Source organism: Megascapheus bottae, chromosome 15 (genome assembly GCF_031878675.1).
Source record: "Megascapheus bottae isolate mThoBot1 chromosome 15, mThoBot2.hap1, whole genome shotgun sequence".
NCBI lineage: Eukaryota > Metazoa > Chordata > Mammalia > Rodentia > Geomyidae > Megascapheus > Megascapheus bottae.
Genome location: NC_143523.1, coordinates 33617013 through 33634877, shown reverse-complemented (window position 1 = coordinate 33634877; position 17865 = coordinate 33617013). Strand labels below are relative to the sequence as shown.

Here is a 17865-nt window from a genome sequence, read left to right as displayed (position 1 = left end):
TTATTCCAGTAAAGTTTCATCCAGCTTACATATTTTTTCTTCTGAATAAATTCTATTTTCAAATGTCTGGATTGAAAGATTAGAATTAATTTCAGACATTTTTTTCAGGTAATTTAATATTTTATATAATTTTAGAGATGTAGTTTTATGTAAGTATGCACATCCAGCTCCTGAAATAGGAACTGATTACATAAGACTTTGAGAACCCTCAGGTGGAAACATTTCAGTTGATATCCTTAAACAGTGATAACAAAACCAGTATTTTAGCTTTAATACTTGTAGTCTTTATGATAAATATTTAATGAACATAGACCATAGGTGGTGGGATTTTACTTAAATCAAAATGATTACCAGCAATTTATATGATATAAATGTTCAGAGTAAGCATGGAAATGTTCACAGAGTCATAAAATGGGGCTAGGAATGAAGAGAGCTCCACTGTTTGGACTGTTACTTATTTTTTGTAACAAAATATTGGAAGATTTTTCTTTAGCCTATGTGTCTCATTTCTAAATTTAATTTGCCAATTATGATCAACAAACATATAAACTAAATATATTAATAATTTATTATAAAATTATTTAACTTTTTTAGCTAGAATGCATAGTATAATAAAATCATGAATTTTTAAAATTTATATTTGATTATCTTTAAGTTGTACAAAGGATTTCTTATTTAATATGTCAACATGTAGTTTTATGGCAATATTCATATTCATATTTATTTTCAATTACTGATTATATATTAATTCACAAAATTTGTAAAGAAAAATGCTACTTGTCTTTTTCCAGTATTGGGTTTTATCTGAAATAAATTTGGATGAACACTTTATGAATGGACTGGTTTTTAGGATTTATATTTTATCTAATTTATTTTCAGAACTCAAATGTTTGCATTTCTTTTACTTGTTTTTTAATTTGAGGAAACATATGATTTATGTTTTCTAGAAATATCCCATAACATTTTTAAAATCTGACTAGCCATGAGCACTGATGGAGTTTGAAAGACACCAGTTGAAAATTCTAGATAATATACACACATATGTGCATGAGCAGGCATATACACATATACATATATATATATATAGGGATATAATTTGTCAACTAATCATACGATTAACTTTAGTAGAAATGTCTATAAACAATAAGCAATAAGTCCAGCACAATTAAGCACTGGTTGTTGTTTTTGTTTTTGTTTTTGCCAGTTGTGGGGCTTGAACTCAGGGCCTGAGCACTGTCCTTGGGCTTCCTCAAGGCTAGAGCTCTATCTTTTGAGCCACAACACCACTTCCAGATTTTTTCTATGTATGTGGTACTAAGGAATTGAACTCGGATCTTTGTGTATGCTAGGCAAGCACTCTACCATTGGGCCAAACTTCTGGCCCCATTAAGCAGTTTTTAAAATCATATTTAGAATGAACATTAAGAGAATGCCGGGATGATATCTGGTAATAAAGTTTCAAGAGTCTTTCTGTCATCTAGAAAACAAGTACACTAGAAAACTCTTTAAATTACTATTTTCAGACACTATTGAAACCTTTCAAACTCTAGTTGAAGCCTTAGATAGGAAAGGATGCTTCACTTATATTCAGGAAACAATTTCTGATCTGAGGACCATAGAATCTACATATTCCTTATATCAATCCCAGGAAACAAAGCTTCCCATACAACTCTAGGCAGCCTAAATATTTTCAACTGACTAAGAAATCTATTCACTAAAGACTGAGCAAATTGCTTTGGTCACTAATTACTGATCTGATGACAGAGATACAGACAGAGGAAATAGCCAAAATACACTTATTTCAGTTATAAAAATTTTCTCAATCTGGCTGAAAATATTTACATTGACTTATATAGGCCAATGCTCACTAGGTGAAGAGGCACATGACTGAAATTTTAGCTATTCTATAGAAACAGTTGAGGAGAACTGTGAGTTAAGGCCAGTGCATGCAAAAAAGTTAATGATAAGACCCCATCTCAATCGACAAACTGGACAATGCTGATATGCCCTGATGATCCCAGGCATTTTAAATCTGTAGAGAGGAGAATTGAACGTTGAATTTGACCTGTTTTCAAAAAAATGTTAAAAGGTTTTGAATTCTCAGTGAAACAAATTTATATAGGGGAGAAATTATATTTACTATGCATTTGCTAGGAAAGGAGTAGGTTCACAAAGCATATGAGCTGGTTATAGTTACACTTTAAACTCATCCTCAGTAAAGACACAACCCTCAACCAACAACCAAAAACAAAACTAGAGCCAGGCAATAGTGGAACACATCTGTAATGTCAACACTCCAAGGTGGAAGCAGGAGCTAAACAGTTGAAGCCAGCTACTCTGTAAGAGTACTGATATTGATTATTATTACTAGTAATAGTAGTAGTAGCAATGACATTAATAGCAGTAGTGGTACTTGCAAAAGTAATAATATTAGTAATACAAATTAGGAAAAGATAAAAATCTGACCTTCAGAGTAATCACACAGATGAAGCCTTCTTAAGAAATAGGTAAGCAAGACGTTATTCTCTGTGTGTTTTACTATTTCTGCCAGCAATATTGATTCTTCGTCCAGTGGGACGTGGAGAAATATGCTCAAGTGTTTCATAAATATCAGCCCCCATATAGCACAGAAGGCTAGGCTTTTTATTTAGTTCTTACTTCAATAAGTGGAACATTTCTCCTACATATTATCCATTTATAAGTTATAGTTTGGATGGTGGATACCAAAGAATATGTGAGCATACACCTCCCTAATATCCACAATCTGCAGTTAAAAGATTGAAGTGAACAAAAATAGCAAAACACACTGATGCAGAATTACAAATACATAGGCAGGTAGAAAAGGAGTCAGGTAGTTAAAGAATAGCCAGCAAATTCCACTGTGGCCAGTCTTAAAATTTGGCTCCAGGCTGTCAATTTTAATGCGTAGTTCACCCTTGGGCAAGTTGAAAAGCAATGTAACTATGAAACACAGCTTATTTTAAATTGTCGTGTGTGTGTTTTGTTTGTTTGTTTTTTTACCTCTGACACAACTTGTATCTGGTAACAGATTTTTGTTTTATTTTTTTCAATACTTTTTGTTATAAAAGCAGTGTGGCTTCCTTGGAAAACATTTGGAAATGTATAAAATCATAAAATGAATCTGAATTCAATCTAGTCAGAAAACATTTGAATCCCTTTATGTGTAGGAAGAGATTATGTGGAAGTGACACTGTGGCTCAGGGGATAGAACAGTAGCCTTGAGCTAAACATATATATATATATACATATATGTGCATAATGCTTGTATATACATGTATGCAGCTTTAAATTAAATGACTTCATGGAAAATATACATGCATAAAAGTATGTACATAATAATCATATAATGTGATACTAAACTTGCCTATTCTTCCAAGTTCCATTCTTATTTCTAGAGATATGTAAATAACAGTCTCACTACTCAAATGCATGTAGGCCTCTGTGTCTGACCTCTCACCCAGCTTTACATATATGAAATCCATTAGCTCCCTTACTTTTTTTTTTTTTTTTTTTTTTTGCCAGTCCTGTGGCTTGAGCTCAGGGCCTGAGCACTGTTCTTGGACTTTCTCAAGGCAAGCACTCTACCACTTGAGCCACAGCACCACTTCCGGCTTTTTATTTATATGTATGTGGGGTGCTGAGGAATAGAACCCGGGTCTTCGTGCATGCTAGGCAAGCACTCTTACCACTAGGCCAAACTCCCAACCCCTAGCTCCCTTACTTTTACCAGTAGTATATTCATTATTACTGTATATTATTTCATTGGATGCATAAGAATACTATATGAAGTCTATATTAACAGACATTTGTGTTGACAACCATTTTCTATTCATTTCTGTCCATACAGTTGTATAAACATCTTCAATTTTTAGTAAACTGTACTTATTTCTAAATCATTAAGAATAATTTCATGAAATTTCAATAGATAAGACATATGTACACATTAAAAAAAATAAGCCATCTCTACAACCCAGCAATTCTGCACCTGGGCATTTATACACTATAGTAAAAGCAAGGCCACAATAAAGCAACCAGGAAAATGTGGTATATATTAGCAAAGAAATTCTACTCTTCCATCTTAAAGAATGGGTTTGTATCCTTTTTAAGGAAATGGAAATACTTGGAAAAAATCAAAAATGAAGTGAGACAGACTCAAAGAAACATTTGTCACATGATTTCCCTTACATAGTAACTAGAATGTACTATAAATATATACATTAAAAACACTGGATGATGAAAGAAAAAAAAGTCAGCGGTACATGATCAATGATTTCGGTCTCTAGGCATTTACACAGAGACAAAAGGAGGTTATTCTTAGGAGTGGCTCACAAATGCTGTATGGCTATGTGCATCTGACCATATAAAATATGTATCAAAATTGCAGGAAGCAAGAGGTTTTTGGTTTATTTTTCTTTGTTGTTGTTTTTGTTTTCTTCTTCTTTTGTTTGTACATTTATCTGTCTTTGGGAAGTTAAAGCGGTGAACACAGAAATGGTGAAACAAACTGTAAAATGTGCAGCAGTGATACCCACTAGACACTATGTTGAAAATAAGCTATACACCTTATAGAGGGTTGGGGCAAAAACTGGAGAGAGCTAGGGAAGTTGTGACATTTTTCAAAAAGAAATGTACTCATTGCTTGAGTTATTTAACTGTGATCCTCTGTATACCACTTTTTTTTTTTTTTTGCCAGTCCTGGGCTTGAGCTCAGGGCCTGAGCCCTGTCCTTGGACTTTCTCAAGGCTAGAGCTCTACCACTTGAGCCTCAGCACCAGTTCCGGCTTTTTTGTATGTATGTGGTACCAAGGAATCGAACCCGGATCTTCATGCATGCTAGGCAAGCACTTTAACCACTAGGCCAAACTCCCGGCCCTGTATACCACTTTTATAATAACATTTTTAAAGCCATTGACAATACCTACAATCTGCCTGTTAAAACTACAATTTGTATTTGAATATTTTTATGAAAATCTAAGAGACACACATTAAAGTTTTTTACAAAAATAACTGCTATGGATTCTGTTTAAATAGAGGAAGTTTTTGTTTATAGATTCAGGATTCAAACTTGGGGTTTGAATCTGAGTTTGCAAACATCAAGTTTTTATGCCCTGTTTGTCATATGCTGTGAAACTTCTGTCACCTCAACAGAAAGCATGAGATATTTATCAAGACTTATTTTCTGGAATTTAGGAAATCCAACTATGACTTGTCAGTTCAAGTTATTCCAAGGAATGTCTTCAGCTACACTAGCACCTTAGCTCTATGCAAAATCACTAGCAGATTAGTAGACATTTTGCATGTTTGTTGTTGTAGTTGTAGTTGTAGGTTGTGGGGCTTAAACTAAGGGCCTGACTGTGTGCCAGAGCTCTTTTGCTTTACCTTTTTGAGCCATGGCTCCACTTCCAGCTTTCTGGTGGCTAGTTGGAGATAAGACATTTCTGACCTGGCAGGCTTCAAATGGTGATCCTCAGATCTCAGCATCCTGAGTATCTAGGATTATGGTTGTGAGCTATACAGCTCTCTCTGTCTCTGTATCTGTCTCTGTCTCTGTCTCTGTCTCTGTCACTATCTCTCTGTCTCTATCTATCTCTGCCTTTGTCTCTCTCTGTCTCTCTCATTTTGTAGTATTAGTAATTGAATGGGACTGAAGTTTTCAACAGAATCTGGGCATTTCCCACCTGTATTTCATCTGTTTATTATTAATATTGTAACACTGTAACATCCAAGGCTTTTTCCTTTATACATTCTCTTTGTGCTTTAGCTGTCTACCCTACATCTGACAGAGCTGCATATAATCTACGAACCATACTTAGGTTTTGATTGCAGAGTATACTCTCACATTTGAATCATGTCTGGAACTGTATCTGAATTCTGTCCATGTCATTGGCATATCTAATATTTTCTGGTTGCAAAAGACCAGAAACGTATCTTTTAGTCACATAGTAATGGGAGACTTGCATTCTTATTGTCCCCAGAGTTGTATGTTCATAAAGTTTTAATTTTATGACCAGTATATGTAACTAAAATTATTTATTTATATATAACCATGAACAGTACTATTTTCAGAGATATTAACTTGTCATATAATACTTTTACTTCGTGATATTTTATGCTATATGTTTTGTTTAACTTATTTGTTAGTTCATGTATTTAAATACTAACGATTCAAAATAAAAATGAGATGTTTTTCCAACCAAAGAAGGAATTTCTGGATGGCCACTTCATTGAAGTCAAAATAAAAATAAATGACATCACCTCATTTGTTAGGAAATGGAAAAATTTGGAAAAAATCACATTAAATGAAGTAAGCCAGACCAAAAGGAACATAGGCTCAATGGTTTCCCTCATTTGTAATAATTAGTACATATCTAGGACTCCCCTAGCAGAGGATTATAATAGCTTTAAACCAAGATATAGAAGGTCATATAGGATGAGACTAAATGAAAGGATATCTAAGATATGGACACCAAGTGTGTGTGTGTGTGTGTGTGTGTGTGTGTGTGTGTGTGTGTGTGTGTGCGTGTGCGCGCGCACCGATGTGTGATGGGGCTTGATCTCATGCCTGGGCACTGAGCGCTTCAGCCAAGGATAGCCCCTACCCTTGGACCTGCAAGCTCTGCCTGAGCTCTTCTGCTCTAGGCTACTACCCTACCCTTTAGCCAAGCCCCAATTTCCGTTTTCTAGAAGTAATTAGAGATAAGAATCTTCTTTTGTGTCTGGTCTGGCTTTGAACCTTGATCCTCAGATCTCAGCCACCACACCTAACTTAAAGCATTTTTAAGGCACAGCATACTTATTGGTTCACAAAAAGTAGAGATTCATCATAAAATAATTTTATAGAAGAATGGACACATCGTGTGTGTGTGTGTGTGTGTGTGTGTGTGTGTGTGTGTGTGTGTGTGTGTGTGTGTGTGTGTGCATCATGGGGCTTGAATTCAACTTGGTCTCTGTCCCTGAGCTCTTCATTTCAAGGCTACTTCCCTACCCCTGGGCCAGGGCATTGTCTCTGAGCTCTAAAGAGCTCAAGGCTACCGCCCTAATCTTGAGCCAAGCCCCATTTCCCATTTTCTAGAGGTTAATTGGAGATAAGAGTCTCCAGTCCTTTGGTGCCCAGGTTGCCTTTGAACCTTGATCCTCAGATCTCAGCCTCCTGAGTAGCTAGGATTACAGGCATGAGCCACCACCCTGGGCTGGAAACAAGTTTTATCTTGAGTGATTGTTGTTCTTAATGTTCTGTTATTTCTCTTCTTTTTTTTTCCCCTTTGGTTAATCTCAAATTGTTACTGTATTTGACTGTGTTATCTGGTATATTGTGTATTCTTTTATTTGTTTATTTGTAATAGGAAAGAGAAGGGGGAAAACAAGATGATTGTGAGGGAGTTGGGGGAGGGTTATGGGGACAAAAATATAAGAAGGGGTATCAATGTGTGAGAAGTAATGCACCAACTATCTGGTGAATGTAACTGTAACCCCTCTATACATTACCTCAATAATAAAAATAAAATGAAAAAGTAGCTCCTCTCATATTTAATATTTTTTGTCATTTTCTTCAAGACTTCCACTGCTACAGTGAACGTGGTGGTGACAGATGTTAATGACAACGCTCCAGTGTTCGATCCATATCTTCCTAGAAATTTATCTGTGGTGGAGGAGGAAGCTAATGCCTTTGTGGGTCAAGTGAGGGTAAGTGAAATAAGTCTGATTACCTTATGGCTATGGAGTAAAAGTGTATTGCTTGTTGATACATCTTATTTTTTGATCTTGAAAAGAAATCCAGTGTATCAAATCAGTTAAATGATTAATGGATTATCTTCTATATTTTTTAATGTTCAAGAGCTTTTATATGGAAATACTATTCTGTAAAATTAGATTTAATGTATTAAATGAATGATTAGCACTTTTTGATGATCTGTAATTTAGGCAATAATTTATGTATAATTATTGTAGTCTTCATATATATGTAGGTATATTTATTTTATTTCCCCATAGATGAAATGTCAATTAAGAGCATGTGGAGAGCACAGAGAAAAGGTGGTGAGGCTGAAATTGGCTCTGAAAGGTGAACACTTAACAGATAAATTTGGAGAGATTGGAAGTAATCTACTGAAAGAAAATTGTATAATGAAAGCACAAGAAGTTGATTGTATGACACATCACAATTAAAACAAATAGTATATGCAATAACATAATTATTTTTTTTCTAATCTAATATGAAATACTAGCCAACCACAGAGAGTCATAGGTGTGGTAATCATCATTCCTGATTAAATTAAAGCAAGAAAATTTAAATTGAAAAAGAAGTAATGAAACAATAGTCAAGTCCAAATATATGAGACATGAACTAACCATACTGATAAACAAATGATATTATGCCTGTGATATTGTTGAAAACAAATATTTTCAGTCAAATATGGTTTATAAGGGATTCAGATAAACCAAGCATAGAAATACTGTGTGGAATTCCATAACTTATTGAAGTGATAAAGCCCACATGGTGTAGTCAATAAAAAATAAGTCACAATAAAGTATTTTCTTAATTTTGAGTTAAATTTAATATTATTTTCTTATCGGGATGATGTATAGAGGAGTTAATTACATTTGTCAGAACATTACTTCTTGAACATAGATTGATACCCCTTCCCATGCTTTTCTACCACTTTCTCTCACCCCTTCCTCTCCCAATCATATTGTTTTCTTCTCCCTTCCCTATTTCAACTAAACAAATAAATGTATATACAATATACCAGCTACCAAAGTCAGATACAGTAACAACAGGGGAGAACCCATAAGGGGGAAAAAAAGAAAATAAATAACTTCACACGGTTCATTAAAAACAGCAACCACAAGGATAAACTTTGTTTCCATACTCTGGAGTTCATTTTGCTTAGCCTTATCCTATATGACCATAGGCACAAAGCTTTTGAGTTATTGTGATCCTCGGCTAGGAAACTCCTAGACATATAATAAGTAATACAAATGAGACAAATCATGGGGCCTATGTTCCTTTGAGTATGGCTTACTTCACTTAATATGACTTTTTTACAAGTGTTTCCATTTCCTTACAAATGGGGTGATGTCATTGTTTCTGATGAGAGCATAGAATTCCACATTTTCTTGATACATTAATCTACTGAGGGGCATCTGGGTTGGTTACATATTTTAGCTATGGTGAATAATGCTGCAACAAACATGAAATGCTCTGGTATCTTTAGTTGTGACAAGGGGACCTAGTATATCTCCTATTCCTTCCTGTAAAATTCTCAGGGCATCGGGTTTTTATGTCAAAGTTGTTGATGCATTTGGAATTAATGCTGGTACAGGGTGACTTAGAAGGATCTAACATTAGTTTTCTATGGGTGTTTAACCAATTTTGCATCACCATTTGTTTGTTAAAGAGGATATGTTTCATCCATCCTATTATTTTGGCTCTCTGATTGAATCTCTAAAATAAATCCTTAAAGAAACAATCATCCAGTTAAAAGGTTGGGCAAAAGACTTGGAGACTTCTCTGAAGAGGAAATAATAATGGCCTATAGACACGTGGAGAAATGCTCCACATCTGTGGCCATAAAAGAAATGCAAATCAAAACAATTTGAGATTCCACTTCACTCCACTTAGAATGGCCATTATTAAGAAATCTATTAACAACAGAAGCTGGTGGGGATGTGGCTAGAAGGAATCCCTACTACATCACTATTAAAGTGTACTTACAGCTGAAAAAAAAAAATATTTTCCTTAAAAACAGCACTGTGATCCTTCTTCTGAAAACTTATTGTAGTAACCTTATTTTCTCTCCTCATTCTCTAATTTAATGTGAAATGGTAAACATAAAAAGATGCAATATGAATCCTAGAAGTTATCATATAATACATTTTAGCTGGCACATTCATTAGGCGATATCATATGTCTGTTTTTGTTTTTTTGTTGTTTTTGCTTTTTGCCAATCCTGGGCTTAAGCTCAGGGCCTGAGCACTGTCCTTGGACTTAATCAAGGTTAGAGCTCTACCACTTGAGTCTCAGTACCACTTCTGGCTTTTTTCTATGTATGTGGTACTAAGGAATCGAACCCAGGCCTTCGTGCATGCTAGGCAAGTACTTTAACCACTAAGCCAAACTCCCGGCCCCTGGGGTTTTTATTTTAAATGAAACTGAAATATCTTGATTGTACAAACTTGAAAGGAACACAGACAAAGTGGCTATATCCCCTTGATCCTGGAGATTTAGAAAACTTGTAATGATTTAGATGTAATTTTGGTTCATCACAATGTCCTGCTACTGCTACCTAATGATAATTAAGTATTTCATTAATTTCACGTTATGACTCCTGTTCCCATTGTAAAATTTAAGTGTAACTGTCACCAAGAACCATTAAAACTCAGATACATATGTTTAATTACTCTACTGAATTTGAGTTATCAGTTTGTGTTTATTTCCTAAATGTATTTGAAAATGGATATTTCAATATTTTTGGCACAGAGAGTTTAAATTTAATTTAATGTACAAATAAAACATATCAACTAATACTGCTGAAGCAACATTTGATAATTATAGTAAAATGTTTTATCCAGTATTATGAAAAATAATTATCCATTAGTTGCTGAAGATCTTGCTATTCACCAAATATACTATACTTTAATATGACTACTATGCTAAAAAGAGATAAGATGTGTGTGGAACAAGATCCAATTATTTTAGTTACAATAGAACCTGTTCCAATGGTCAAAACAATAATACAGACTACTGAAAGGTATGAGAGGCATTATCATTGACTGAGGTGACCAGGGTTAAGGATCATAGGTCTGATAAACCATGTTTGTTTTCTTTTTAGCCTGCTAATTACATTCTAGGTGGAGACATGAGTTCAAATAAAATATCAGGCAAAAAGAGGAAATGAAAGATGTAGTAGAGATGAAGAGGCTTTTTAAGAACACTTAAGTCCATAGTCTGGTAAACATAGTTATATTCAATGTAGCTCTAGATAGTTGAATTTACTTAACTGGAAACACAAATGTATCAGCAATGTGCAAACTGCAAGCCAAATCTTAACTGGAACACAGTAGTATTTCATTTATAAATTTTAAGATAGCTTAAAATATGTTAATAAAGGAAATGGCAAAAGGAGTTAAGGAGAGAATTCTCAGAAATGATAAGACTGGCAAAGAAAAGCATGAGGAAATGCTAATTATTTTTGGCCATAAGAAAATGAAACTTTTTTTGGCTCCCTTGTCAAAGATTAGGTGGCTATAGGCCTGTGGTTTAATATCTGGGTCCTCAGTTCTATTCCATTGGTCTTCAGGCCTGTTCTTGTGCCAGTACCAAGCTGTTTTGATAATTATAGCTCTGTAACAGAGTCTAAAGTTTGGAATTGAAATTCCTCCAGTACTGTTCTTTCTGCTAAGAAGTGTTTTTGCTATACGGGGTCTTTTATTATTCCATATGAAATTTTGAATTGCCTCTTCTATTTCTTTAAAGAATGCCATTGGGATATTGATGGGTATTGCGTTGAATTTGTAGATAGCCCTTGGCAAGATTGTCATTTTCAGGATGTTGATTCTTTCAATCCAGGAGCATGGGAGGTTTTTCCATTTCCTTAGTTCTGCTTTAATTTCCTATAGCCACCTAATCTTTGACAAGGGAGCCAAAAAAAAAATAGAATGGAAGAAAGATAGCCTCTTCAACAAGTTGTGCTGGCAGAACTGGTTAAGCACCTGCAGAAAACTATAGTTGGATCCTCTTTGTCACCCTGCACTAGAATTAACTCCAAATGGATCAAAGACATGGAGGTAAATGCTAACACACTGAAAACTTTACAAGAAGGAATAGGAAATACACTAGGCCTCCTTGGCACAGGTAGAAACTTTCTTAATAAGGACCAAAAATCACAGCAAATCAGAGAAAGGCTGGATAAGTGGGACTGCATTAAACTGCAGAGCTTTTGTATGGCAAAGGACATAGCTAGTAAATTAATTAGGAAGCCTACAGAGTGGGAGAAGATCTTCACCAACCATACAGCAGACAAAAGCCTCATATCTAAAATATATCAACAGCTCAAAAAATTGAATCACTCCAAAACTAATCTCCAAAGTAACAACCATCCCATTAAAAAATGGGCCAAAGACTTAAAGAGAGTCTTCTCTGAAGAAGAAACAAAAATGGCCTATAGACACATGAAGAAATCTTCAACATCTCTGGTCATAAAAGAAATGCAAATCAAAACAACTCTAAGATTTCACCTCACTCCAGTTATAATGTCCAGGATCAGGAAAAGGAATAACAACAGATGCTGGAGGGGATGTGGCCAGGAGGGATCACTACTACACTGTTGGTGGGAGTGCAAACTCGTTCAACCACTATGGATAGCAGTATGGCAGTGCCTCAAAAGGCTAAACATAGAACTCACCTATGACCCAGCAATTCCACTACTTGGCATTTACCCAACCATCTAGAAACTAGGGCATACTAAATCCACTAGCACAACAATGTTCATTGCAGCACTATTCACCATAGCAAAGATATGGAACCAACCTAGATGTCCCTCAGTTGATGAGTGGATCAACAAGTTGTGGTATTTGTACACAATGGAATTCTATGCTGCTGTCAGAAAAAACAACATCGCCCCATTTGTTAGGAAATGGAAAGACTTAGAAAAAATCATATTAAGTGAAGTAAGCCAGACTCAAAGGAACTTAGGCTAAATGGTTTCCCTCATTTGTCATAATCAGTAGAAACCTTGGGCTCTCCTAGCAGAGATTTGCAATAGAGCAAAACCTTGATACAAAAGGCCATATAGTAGGACGCTAAATGAAAGGATCTCTAGGGTATAGTCACATAAGCCATATAATGAAAGATTGTTGTTCTTAAGGTACTAGGTTATCTCTCATCTCTTTTGCTGTCCCTTGGTTATCTCATATTGTTACAGTATCTCACTTTGTTATCTGATATATTGGATTTATTTGTATTTGGTTATTTGAAATTGGATAGGGAAGGGGGGAATACCAAGACGGGGGGGTGTGGAGGGGAGGGTAATGAGGATCAAGACATGTGAAAGGATATCAATATATGTGAATTAATGCACCTTCTATCTGGCAAATATCATGTAACCCTTTTATTAATTACAATAAAAATATAAATAAAAAAAGAAAATGAAATTCAAAACCCATCCTCCTTTCCTTAAACTAACCTCTTTCCCTTGATCCCTCCTACATTTTCAAGTACCCTTTTTCTTGATAAACATGACTGTAAGTTACCCTTCTAGGAAATTATACTACTCCACCATATTTTAGTTCATGCATTTAGGTTCATTCTGACACCACCCCAATTGTGTACTAATACATTTATAAATTTACTGACGGCTCCACATATAAGAGAAAGCCTGCATCCTTTGTCTTACTGGGGCTGAAATATATATGTGTGTGCATATGTAGATATATATTTATAGATGTGTATATCACATTTTCTTGATCCATTCTTTTGCTAAAGATCATCTATGTTGATTGCATACTTTGGCTGCGGTGAATAGGTCTTTGCAGAACATAGTACTACTGGTTACTTTTCTGTATTCTTGCTTGTATAACTTGGCTAATTTCCCAAGAGTAGAATTTCTGGATCTAAGGGAAGCTCTATGTATTGGGATTTTTTGTTTGTTTAGTTTTGTTTTCTTTGAGGAACCTCCATACTGTTTTCAAGAGCAGTTGAACAAGTTTACATTTTGCCCAAATGTATACTAAGGTTCCTTTTCTCCTTAACTTTGCCACTATCTGATATTGTTTATATACATGACTAACTGGGGTTACATAGAATCTCAATTTGATTTTTCTTTATTACCACGTATTATTTTAGCATTTCTCCATGTGTCTGCTGGCCATTTTTACTTCTTCTGAAAAGTATAGATTTATTTAGCCTGTTTATTATTAGACTTGTTGATTCTTTGGAGGTTGAATTCTTTGAGCATTCTGTATATTCTAGGTATTAGACCTTTGTCAGTTGTATATAGGTGCAAAGGACTTTTCCCATTGTGTAAGCTGTCTTTGAAGCTTGTGCATTAACCTTTGCTATGGAAAAAAAACCTTTTAGTTTAATACAGTCCCATTTGACAATTCTTTCTTTGTGCTTCTGAATATTTATTCAGAAATATTCTTCTACGCATATATCCAATATATCAGATAACAAAGTGAAATACTGTAACAATATGAGATAACCAATGGACAGCAAAAGAGATGATCGATAGCATAGTACATTAAGGACAACAATCACTCATTATATGGCGTCTCTTCCTATATCCTAGAGGTCCTTTCATTTAGCGTCATACTATATGGCCTTATGTATCTAGGTTTTGCTCTATTGCAAATCTCTGCTTGAAATTGGATAGGAAAGGGGGGGAAACAAGATGAGGGTGGGTTTGGGGGGGAGGGAAATGGGGACCAAGACATGAGAAAGGGTATCAATGTATGTGAAGTAATGCACCTTCCATCTGGCGAATGTAATGTAACCCTTCTATTAATTACAATAAAAATATATGGAAAAAAAGAAATATTCTGTCTATGCGGAGGGACCCTTGTGTTTCTCCCACCATTTCATGTAATAATTCCATGGTTTCAGGTCTTACACTCAGGTTTTTTCATTCATTGTGAATTGCTCCTATACATTATAATTTTGAACTATTTTCTAAATTGCTCTTTTGGCACTGTTCCTTTTGGGAAACTGCTCATACTACAGCCCTTAGTTTTAATTACACTGAGACTCTGGTGGCTCTCTGCTCCCTCTCCTGCTTTAAACATCCACCTCAAAGAGACTATTACCTAGCAGATTCTCACTTCTGGCACATTGAAGATTGAGCTCTTATTTTTACCTTTTCCAAACGAACTGCTGGCCCAAAATCTGCACCCCAATTAATCAACCCCTGTACTAGATTCAGTGGAGTCTTTTAAATCGCTTCCTTTCTCCTTCCCTCTCCGTGTTTGTGCCATCCCCAGTGCTGATCGCTTTGTGGTAGTAACTTTTGCTGTTGTTCCTCACTTCTCTCATAACAACTTTAGATGGGCACTTATCACTTTTCATTTGAATGATGGATACATTCTTAGAAGATTACCATGATACCAGATGTTATTGTGACATTTAATGGCTTGCAGTTATTTTCAGTGTTACAGCATGAATAATGTCTCTCAGAGAGTGCAGCTATAGAAGGCAGTCATTTCCTCACTTAGACAGCAAGATAGACCTTCCATCTCCTTCTGACTTCAACAGCATCACCTACATTCATTCTACTCTCCTTTAAGTTATTCATACAAACCTCTCCTTCCAATTCTGCTGTAATAAGTAATCTTAATTGTATATTGACTGGATTTAAAAGGTACCAGGAGAATAATAATAATAATAATAATAATAATAATAATAACAACAACAACAACACCAACAACACTTTTGTGTGTGTTCAAGCGATTGTTTTCTGAGAGATTTTGGAAGAAGATTCAACTTCAACATGGGAGGTAACATCCTACAAATAGTTGTCTGTAAATAAATGGGTAGAGAATGTTAGTGAAGATATTCTCCCTCTCTCTCCCTCTCTCTCTCTTCCTCTCCCTCCCTCCCTCCCTTCCTCACCCTCTCTGCCCACCTCTCTCCCTTTCTCTCTCTCTGTTTTCTAACATAATGAGATGAGTTTCCTTAAGTCTGTCTAGACAGACTTCTCTGAAATCATAGGGAAAAATAAAACTTTATCCCTGCAAACAGTTTCTCTAAGATATTTGCCACGGTGTGGAAAAGGTTAACATCTGGCCCATGTCTCCGTACCTCATTACACACGTCTCATTTTTCACCATTTCTTATTGAGATAATTCTCCCTTTCAAATTCTTGACAAATATGAACTCTTTCAAAGAACATTTTCTGATGCTTTATGTACTAATTCACCCCAACAGAGTTTTACTATGCTTAGTTTAATTTTTTTAATATTGAAGTCATCAGTTAAAATTTCTTTAGAGCAGGGATCCCTCCCGCATGGGAACAACCTGTGCTATGGAACCAACAGCATGGAAGATCATTAAAGAAATTTTAGCAGCTGAACTTGTAGGCCTTGTTGGAGTATGCTTATTATTTAACAGAATGAACACAAACGAAGATTTCAGGCAAACAGTGAGCAAGAAATTCCCCTCTATCCTGGAAGTTAATTACAAATCCATTGAACTATCTGGAATGCATAGAATTAGACAGCAAGATCAAGAAAAGTGGACGAACAGCAAAAATTACAGAAATTGTCTACTGACCACATAACTGGAGAAACAATACATGCCAAGCAAGACTAAATTCCCACAGTAGACACGGATAGGGTTTAGAATATTTAAGGCAAAATGTAAAATTTAATTCAGAGGTCTTATTCTTTGGACTATGGAAATGTCATGAAGATATGTCTACAATGTCATCCATTTACTTTATACTTATGAAAATAAATATTTCTTAACTCATCTATATTTCTGAATCTATAAACTTTTTAAAATGGAAAAAATTCTTTAGAGCAGAGGTTGTGAAGTATTAATCTCAGAAATCTCTCCCTATCCTGGTATGTGGCTCTTAGAGGGAAGATAAATTATCTGTAATGAGCTGGAGTTACCTAAAAGCAATGTATTTATCTGAATATTAATAAGCTATGTGGGAAGACAAGGAATTTCAACAAGTACATTCTTAAAAATTTTACTGTCTTAAAGCATGAGGAGTATCAATATGTGAGGAGTAATGCACCTGCGACCTGGTGAATGTAACTGTAACCCTTCTATTCATTACCCCAACAATAAAAATATAATAAAATAAAACAGAAAAAAGTTAATTGTCTTTATATATTCAGGAAGTCTTAACAGTGGATGTCTATTTAGCTTTAGAATTTTAGAAAGTTGCACGGTACAAAGAAAAATGTATTCAGTAAGAATCACTAGTACAAAGACAATTGAAGCTGACAGCAAACAATATGGCATACCGACTTGCCCACCAATGGGACTGGGCAGCAGTAATGCGAGATTTTCCTAGATGTAAAAGTTATTTTAAAAAAAGCAACAACAATGTTCAAGTAACATGCTACCAGCCATTGTTTGTGCACTTGAATCTGTATTCCATTTAAAATGAATGCTTGATCTTAAAGTAATTAATATTTACCATAAAGGAAGTAACAACTGATTTTCCTTACCTACCTCTGCTTTATTCATCTAGCTGTACTTTTTAATGTGTCATAATATATTTATGAAATCTCATTTTATACAAAGTATATTTGTGGATTATATACATGAGAATTTAGAGCCTGTTCATTTCAGTTGGACTCAATTCTCCTCTTCTACACACGTTATGATGTACTACAATTACACACCAGGTTTATCGCTCAGCTGAGGAAGAAACTTGGCATCTCCTTTTTTTCTTTTTTTTTTTTAAAGAATCCTAACTATTTCTGGAACCTTCTATTTTTACAACTCCTGGCTCTTAAATGTTAAAAAATTGTAGGATGCACTGGAAGTAGCTTAAACATAAATGTGTAATTTTAAACATACTACACAATGAACATAAATGTAAGTATGATGAGGGTATAATATGTATCACAAGGAAAGCCTACTATGTACTTTTCCTGGTCACATACACTTCCCTCTACCTATATTTAAATACTACTCTAAATTTTCTTTTATTTTCATCCTGTTTAGACTTACCAACCAAATAACATCCATAAACAAAGCAGTTTAGTTGTTTCTGAGTTTTGTGAAGGTATAACCAGATCTTACTATAAGCATACTTTAGTATCTGATGTTTTTCATCTTCAGTATTTTTTTTTGCCAGTCTTAGGCTTAAGCTCAGGGCCTGAGCACTACCCTTG

At 35.0% G+C, this 17865-nt stretch overlaps 1 protein-coding gene and 1 pseudogene across 1 annotated transcript in view; both read left to right on the top strand.

Moving 5' to 3' along the window:
• Pcdh15 (protocadherin related 15) overlaps positions 1–17865 on the top strand; it is a 514067-nt gene that overhangs the window by 362051 nt on the left and 134151 nt on the right. Inside the window, exon 20 of the mRNA XM_090346943.1 lies at positions 7576–7704. Within this exon, the coding sequence (XP_090203069.1) occupies positions 7576–7704 (129 nt within the window). The remainder of the gene's footprint in view (positions 1–7575; positions 7705–17865) is intronic.
• LOC150054151 (protein CEBPZOS pseudogene) lies at positions 16035–16289 on the top strand (annotated as a pseudogene).